Here is an 8,332-nt window from a genome sequence, read left to right on the forward strand (position 1 = left end):
CTCCGCCAGATGTTTGGGGTACGACTTTTAGAAATGAAACTAAAGACGGATGCATCCGTAAAGCAGCGAGAAACCATCGGACACAACTGTTTCAAAGCTGTTTAAAAGCTGTCCAAATGACCCAAACTTTGTCCAAAATGATTCAAATCTGTCTTTAGTGGCTCAAAACTCCTAATTATGATTCAAAATTTGTCCAAATGACTCAAAATCTGCGTAAAGTAACACAAAATTTGTAGAAATTGACTCAAAATTGGTCTATAAAGACTTAAAATGTGTCTTTAATGACTGAAAATGTGTACATAATTGTTTAAAATTTGCCCAAAATATTTCAAATTTGGATTATTTCAATAATGACTCAAAATTTGTCTTTTCAAACTAAAAATTGTCCAAGGTAATTCAAATTTTTCAATAATAACTCAGAACTCCTAATTATGACTCAAAATTTGTGCATGCTTGTTTAAAATTTGTCCAAATGACCCAAACTTTGTCAATAATGACTCCAAATGACTAATTATGACTCAAAATTTATCTATAAAGATTCAAAATTTGTCTTTAAAAAGCAGATTTGGGACATCAGCGGTTGCATCCATCTTTAAATTCAGCCTGTTTCTGAACTTCCATAGTAGATAAAGTTGCTCTAATTTCAATGAAAAGTATTCTGGCACTTGCAGCAATTTGGCAAAATCCTTGATGTGGAGATAATCTTCAATGAGCGAGGGTCGAAGGTGAGAAACACACAAATAGCAGCAGAGTTAAAGCTCATACGGACCAAACAACTCAGCTAAATAATCGCACCAACATGCAGGGATTTGGATTTGTCACTTTCGAGAGCGCCACCGAGGCCGACCGAGCGAGAGAGAAGCTGAACGGAACCATCGTAGAAGGAAGGAAGATCGAGGTGAGGATAGAAACCCTGCTGTTTGGAGGTTTATACGTTAACATTCTGTAGAATTATCCGTTATAATGACTCTTTATTTATCCTCTCAGGTGAATAACGCCACGGCCAGAGTAGTCACCAAGAAGCCCCAGACGCCTCTGGTCAACGGGGAAATATCTAGTGAGAAACGCCTCATGAATGTTCAGTAATCTCTGTTTAATCTTATTTAACGTATAGATGGTGTCAGCCCTGGAGAATGGTCTGACTGCACCTTATTATCATTCGGCTATAGAGGAAATAAAAAAACATTTCTCCAAATGAGTCAAAATTTGTCTATAAAGATGCAAAATTTGTACATAATTGTTTCAAATTTTTCCACAATGACTCAAAATTTGTCAATAATGACTCATAATCTGCCTAAAATGACACAAAACTCATCAAAAGTGACTCAGAATTTGTCTTTAATGCACATCATTGCTTAAAATCTGTCCAAAATAATTAAAATTTGTCAATAATGACTCAAAATTATGAATTATGATTCAAAATTTGTCTCCAAAGGACTCAAAATGTGTCTTTAACCACTTAAAACTTGTACATAATTGTTTAAAATTTGTCTAAAATAATTCACGTGTCCATAATGACTCCAAATGTGTTAATGACTCAAAATTAGTCAATAAAGACACAAAATTTGTCTTTTAAAAGTAAAAATTTGCATAAAATAATTAATATTTGTCTATAGTGACTCAAAATTAGTAATTATGGCTCAAAATTTGTCTTTAACAACTTAAGACTGTTACACAATTGTTTTAAATTTGTCCAAAATAATTAAAATTTCTCAATAATGATTCAAAATTGCTTTTAATAGCTCAAAATTTGTAAATAATGACACAAAATTTGTCTTTAATCACTTAAAACTTTTACATAATTCATTAAAATTTGTCCAAAAAGAATAAAAATGTTTTAATAATGACTCAAAATGTGTCTTAAACCACAACTTACATAGTTGTTTAAAATTTGTTCCAAATCATTCAGATTTGTCAATTAAGACTCATAATCTGCCTAAAATGAAACAAAACTCATTGAAAGTGATTCAAAATTTGTCCATATGATTTAAAATCAGTGTAAAATGACACAAAACTTGTAGAAAGTGACTCAAAATCTGTCTATAAAGACTCAAAATTTGCCTTTAATGACTGAACATTTGTCCAAAATAATTGAAATGTGTCTATAATGACTCAAAATTACTAAGTATGGCTCAAAATTTGCCAATAATGACTTAAAACTCTAACATAATTGTTTAAAATTTGTCCAAAAATATTTTTAAAATTGTCTATGACTCAAAATTACTAATTATGACAAAAATTTGTTTAAAATTTCTCTTTAACGACTGAAAATTAGGATATAATTGTTTAAAATATGTCCAAAATAATTCAGATTTGTCAATAATGACTCAAAATCTGCTTAAAATAATGAAAGTGACTCAAAATTTGTCTTTCATGACTGAAAATTCGTATATAATTGTTTAAAATTTGTCCACATGACTAAAAATTTGTCCAAAATAATTCAAATTTGTCTATAATGAACCAAAATGACTAATTATGGCTCAAAATTTGTTAATAATGACTCAGAGATTGTCCATAAAGACACAAAATTTGATCTTTTACAACTAAAGATTTGTCCAAAATAATTGAAATTTGTCCACGACTCAAAATTTGTCTTTAACAACTCAACACTATCCATTGTTCTGCTGAATTTCTCAGATATCAATGCTATAAACTAGATACATGCAGCAGACTATTCTCCACAGAGCTGAGTAGAATGGTCTGATTATACAGGCCTCCAGACCAACTTAGAATCTGTAAATACCTTCATTTTGTCACCATTAAAAAGATCATGAACGTTAGTAGAAACGAAGCTTCTACTCGTCTTTTTTATTTGCTGCAGCTTCTGGGTGGAAGATCAACCCCGTCATGGGGGCGATGTACGCACCTGAGCTCTATACAGGTGAGTTCTGTAACTCTGATGAAGTATTCCTCCTGAGACATGACAGTTTGTGAATTTTAATTTTCTTTCTCACCTTCCTGCCGCTGTAGTCGCCAGTTTTCCGTATCCCGTAGCGACGCCCACGTTGGCCTATCGGGGCTCGGCGCTGCGAGGTCGAGGTCGAGCCGTCTACAACACGATTCGCTCTGCCGCAACCACACCTGCCGCTGTGCCCGCCTACCCAGGGTAAGAACAGGAAGTTGTCGGAAACTTCACCTGAGCAGAGTAAAAATACTCCGTTACAAGTAAAATCACTGCACGGAAAATCCGACCTAAACCAAAGTACACGGGGTTAATTCTTTGAGAAAGCTTGAAAAAAATTTATATATTTTTGACATTTTGGGGCCATTTTATTAATTATTATTATTGTTATTTATTTATGTGTTAAATATTTTAATGCATAATGTTTATCATGATTTTAAAGAAATTTTGTTCTCATTATTTGGACCAATTTGTAAAATATTTTTCTGAAATTTCATGAATATTTTGGAGCTATTTCTAAGACACTTTATTATTATTATTATTATTATTATTATTATTATTATTATTATTATTATTATTATTATTATTATTATTGTTATTAACATTAATAATAATGGTAAATTAGTTTTTATTTTTAGAATTTTATTGATATTTTACTCACTTTTTGGTTCATTTTTTAAAAATTATTTAGTATATTTTATACTTTAGGGATGTTTTTCCTGATAATTTTTAACCTTTACTTATTAGTTTATGTTCCTTTTTATGTCACATTTATGTTTTATGAATTTAGGGACACATTTTTTGACATCATGGGGACATTTTATTATTATTATCAGTTTTTCTTGTTAGTAACATCTTATTAAACATTAAATGAGTCCAGCTGTGTGGAACTCTGTGTGAACATCAGTGTTTCTGGTGTTTTCAGGGTGGTTTATCAGGACGGACTCTACGGAGCTGAAGTCTACGTAAGCAGCTGCACGTTTCTCACGTTTAAACCAACAAACCGTCTGCTGCTTCTGTTTTCATGTTTTTTATTCTCCTGCAGGGAGGTTATCCTGCAGCGTACCGAGTCGCTCAGTCGGCGTCTGCAGCCACAGCGACCTACAGCGACGGGTAGGAAGACAGAAATACATCTCCATTATTTACCCCAGCTGTCTTTATTCTGGACACAGCTCCTCATTTAATGTTTATTTTCAGCACTATTTCCATCATAGATTCTCACTGAAGGCATCAAAAATATGAATGAACACATCTGGAATTATGGAGGAAACAAAGTGAGTTCCTGGGTAGTTCCTACATGGTTCCTGGTAGGTTCCTGGGTAGTTCCTAGATGGTTCCTGGGTAGTTCCTAGATGGTTCCTGGGTAGTCCCTAGATGGTTCTTCATAGGTTCCTGGGTAGTTCCTAGATGGTTCCCGTTGGTTCCTGGGTAGTTCCTAGGTGGTTCCTTGTAGGTTCCTGGGTAGTTCCTAGATGGTTCTTCATAGGTTCCTGGGTAGTTCCTAGATGGTTCCCGTAGGTTCCTGGGTAGTTCCTAGATGGTCCCTTGTAGGTTCCTGGGTAGTTCCTAGATGGTTCTTCATAGGTTCCTGGGTAGTTCCTAGATGGTTCCCGTAGGTTCCTGGGTAGTTCCTAGATGGTTCCTGGTAGGTTCCTGGGTAGTTCCTAGATGGTTCCTCGTAGGTTTCCGGGTAGTTCTTAGATGGTTCCTGTTAGGTTCCTGGGTAGTTCCTAGATGGTTCCTGGTAGGTTCCTGGGTAGTTCCTAGATGGTTCCTTGTAGGTTTCTGGGTAGTTCTTAGATGGTTCCTGGTAGGTTCCTGGGTAGTTCCTAGATGGTTCCTGGTAGGTTCCTGGGTAATTCCTAGATGGTTCCTGTTTCTGATGTGTTTGTTTTTTCTTCCAGATATGGACGAGTTTATGCCACAGCTGCAGATCCTTATCACCACTCAGTCGGACCGACGACAACATACGGAGTCGGAACCATGGTGAGTCCAAACACACACACATATATAAATAAATATAAAGAAACTACCCTGCCTGTCCAAAAGAAGTCTCCACCTGGAGGTCATGGAAAGGATGTTAATCTGTCTCAGAAGGGTCAAATTATTGGCCTGCATCAAGCAAAGAAAACAACTGAGATGAAACTACTAAAATCAGGTTAAGAACCGTCCAACGCATCATTAGAACCTGAAAGACAGTGGAGAACCTTCACCTTCAGGAACAAACTCTTAGATGATCCTAGGAAACCAGCAGTAGAACTCACGATTGTTTAATAGTGAAAGTAAGAACATTTCCACATGAAGGGAACTCAAAGGATTGGGACTAAACAGCTGTAGCTCTAAGAAAACCACTGATCAGTGAGGATGATCAGAAAAAATAAAGATTGGACTCTGGATCAATGGAAGAAGCTCATGTGGTCTGATGAGTCCAGATCTACCCGGTTCCAGAGGGATGGGAGCAGTAGTTTAGGTCAGGTTTTGGTCCCAACTAGTTCCAACTAACTTGTTTAGGACTGTTTTCAGACTGGGTTCTGAATGTTTTTCTGGACTGGTTTTGGTTTGATTTTGGTCCTGGTTTAAGACTTTGTGAGGACTGGTTTCAGACTGTCTTAGGCAGGTCTTGGACTTTTTTTGAACCCCAAGAACACCAAACCTACCACCAAGCATGGTGGTGGCAGTATCATGCTCTGTGGAACTGGAGGTTTCCACAAAGTAAATGGAATAATGAAGAAGGCGGAAGATTACCTCCACGTTCTTCAGGAAAACCTAAAACCATCAGGAGAAGGTTGAGCTTGGACACAGTTGGATGTTTCAACCAGACAATGAGCCCAAACACACATCAGACGTGGTAAAGTAATGGTTCCATCAGGCTAGAATGAACATTCTAGACTGGTCTCCCCAAAGTCCTGACTTTGACCCATCAGAACCTGAAGAAACAAGTCAGAAAGATGACAAATTTAGTGGAACTGCGCCAATTCTGGTGCAGTTCCACTAAATTTGTCGTCTTTCTGTCACAGTCAGTTTAATTGATAGTATAATGATACTACCACCTCCATGCCTGATGGTAAGTATAGTATCCAGAGGAGCAGATGGGCATTCATTCTTAGACGACACTACAGAGTTTTAGCTGCAATGATCAGTCTTGTTAGGTTGCTATGGTAACACCAATCAGACAAAAACTTCCTCTACATCTGGTTCCTGTTGCATTTTATTGTAAAACATGAGAGGGTCTTTACAGTTAAAGGTACTATTGTTGTTTATGTTTTTATTTGTGTTTTTCTGCTTCCTCCAGGCCAGTTTGTACCGAGGAGGCTACAACCGCTTCACTCCATACTGAGCTATGATTGGTCGATCTGTGGACGAACCTCAGAACAAACTGGAATAATCGTCTCCTGTAGAGACCGAACACAAACTTCTCTAATTTATAGTTTTACTGCTGGAAGATACTGTGAGATGTTTGATATCTGAGATTCTTCAGGGGTTTGAAGTGTACGAGGATCATTCCAGAACTGGAGGACATTTAAAAATCAACCTTCTCTTCTCCAGTTTTCTGCTCCATATTGATCAATGATAGGTATTGATTGTCTCAGCTTCCACATCAATGGTAGCATTTTTATTCCATGTTTTCTGTGCTGTTTGCTAACTCTACTCTAATCCATGCTAATGTGATCTTTTTCTCAGCAGTAGAAGCTAGATATTTAGCTGCTGTTACTGCTGACCAAGAGGACAAACTGACTGATGGAAAACAGTCCAAAGAATTAGTCCCAAAACAACAAAACAAGACAGAAAAAGACAAAAACGAGACACAAAATGACAAAAATAAGAAACAAAATGACAAAAACGAGAAAAAACGACAAAAAAGACAAAAACAAGAAAAAAAATGACAGGGACACAAAACGACAAAAAAAAAGACAGAAAATGACAAAAACAAGACAGAAAATGACAAAAGCGAGACAGAAAATGACAAAAACAAGACCAAAAATGACAGAAAGCGACAAAAACAGGACACAAAAGACAAAAACAAGAAACAAAATGACAAAAACAAAACAGAAAACGACAACAACGAGACAAAAAATGACATGAACGAGACACGAAACGGCAAAAACGTCAGATTTTACGTTTCCACGGCTGCATGTTTCAGGTTCTGGATTATTTGAGTTGGTTTGCTGTAAAACGTCCTCCAGTTCTGGATCGATCCTAAAACCACATTTTGTACGTTTGTTTAAATGACTTGTTGTTGATGCAGTTCTGGACTTTCTGAGTGTGTGTGTGTGTGTGTGTTTGTGTGTGAGTGAACATGAGGTTCTAAATCCTCAACCTCTGGATGTTCTCTAGTGGTTCTATCTACCTCTCCTAGCTTCGTGTTTAGCTTCGTGTTTAGCTTCGTGTTCCTCCATCGGTGCCTTTTTAACGCTCATTTTCTCATTTTATGACCACTTCCTGCTTCTTTTCTGTCGTTTTTTTTCTGTTTCCTCCTTGAATCCGTTGATTTTTTTCCGTTTATCGCCTGAATTCTTCTCGTCTTTCGCTCTTTTCTCTGCTTTGTTGACGTTTCCCTCTAAATAAACTGTTTTTCCTGCTCTTTTATTCTTATTCATTGACTCGATCTTTTCTGGGTTCATTTATTCTTTCTGCTTTCCTTCGGTTGGCTGTTAGACCTGATTCAGCCTCTTTTTTTCCCATTTTCCTGCCTTACTTTCCTCTTTCGTCGAGCTTTTCTGCGCTGATTGTTCCTGTTTATTTCATTTCTGCTCTTTCTCAGCTCGTACATTTTCCTTTTCTTTTCTCGTAGGTTTAGTTGATCTTATTTCTGCTCATTAATTCAGATTTTTTTTCTATTTTTGCATGAAGATTTCTCTCATTTTCCTGCTCTGCTGCTGTTTATTTAGCACTTCTAGCTTCATTATATTCTATTAGATCGTTTTCCACCTTGTTCTTTGTTTAATCTGACTCTTCTGACTTTGCTTTGTAGGTATTTCTCCCTGTTTATAGTTTTTCCTCTATATTTTGAACTTTTTCTCATTTAGTAAAAAATGTGATTATTATTATAAAAATTAAATGTGCTGAACTTTAACAGGACTTTCCCAACGTTTATTGTATTTTCTGTTTTAATGAAGACGATGGAAGTTAAAGACGTTTGTGCTTGACAGTTAAATAAATAACTAGGATAAAATGCAGGATTTTTGATTTATTTTTAATCAACCAAACGGTTTGTTATTTAATTTAAATGACGTTACACACGTGACTAAAGACAGTCGGACGTTGTGTTTGAGATTTAAACAAGTCAGATGTTTTTTAAAAAAAATCCACGTTTCTCAGTAAAACACAGCATCTGCCTTTAACCCTCCTATTGTCTTCACTTAAGGGCACCATCAAAATACAGTGCATCTGGAAGGTACTCAGCGCTTCACTTTCTCCACTTTTTTTTAA

At 36.2% G+C, this 8,332-nt stretch overlaps 1 protein-coding gene across 1 annotated transcript in view; it reads left to right on the forward strand.

Moving 5' to 3' along the window:
- The window catches only part of rbfox1l (RNA binding fox-1 homolog 1, like), a 20,953-nt gene extending 13,464 nt beyond the window's left edge, over nucleotides 1-7,489 (forward strand). The window contains exons 3-12 of the mRNA XM_055013658.1: nucleotides 1-18; nucleotides 672-725; nucleotides 806-898; nucleotides 988-1,057; nucleotides 2,822-2,881; nucleotides 2,971-3,106; nucleotides 3,828-3,867; nucleotides 3,948-4,015; nucleotides 4,807-4,888; nucleotides 6,195-7,489. The exon at nucleotides 1-18 is cut by the window's left edge and continues 156 nt beyond it. Coding sequence (XP_054869633.1) covers nucleotides 1-18; nucleotides 672-725; nucleotides 806-898; nucleotides 988-1,057; nucleotides 2,822-2,881; nucleotides 2,971-3,106; nucleotides 3,828-3,867; nucleotides 3,948-4,015; nucleotides 4,807-4,888; nucleotides 6,195-6,239 — 666 coding nt within the window. The 3' untranslated portion in view covers nucleotides 6,240-7,489. The remainder of the gene's footprint in view (nucleotides 19-671; nucleotides 726-805; nucleotides 899-987; nucleotides 1,058-2,821; nucleotides 2,882-2,970; nucleotides 3,107-3,827; nucleotides 3,868-3,947; nucleotides 4,016-4,806; nucleotides 4,889-6,194) is intronic.
- The last annotated feature ends 843 nt before the right edge of the window (nucleotides 7,490-8,332 follow it).

Source organism: Amphiprion ocellaris, chromosome 9, assembly GCF_022539595.1.
Source record: "Amphiprion ocellaris isolate individual 3 ecotype Okinawa chromosome 9, ASM2253959v1, whole genome shotgun sequence".
Taxonomy (NCBI): domain Eukaryota; kingdom Metazoa; phylum Chordata; class Actinopteri; family Pomacentridae; genus Amphiprion; species Amphiprion ocellaris.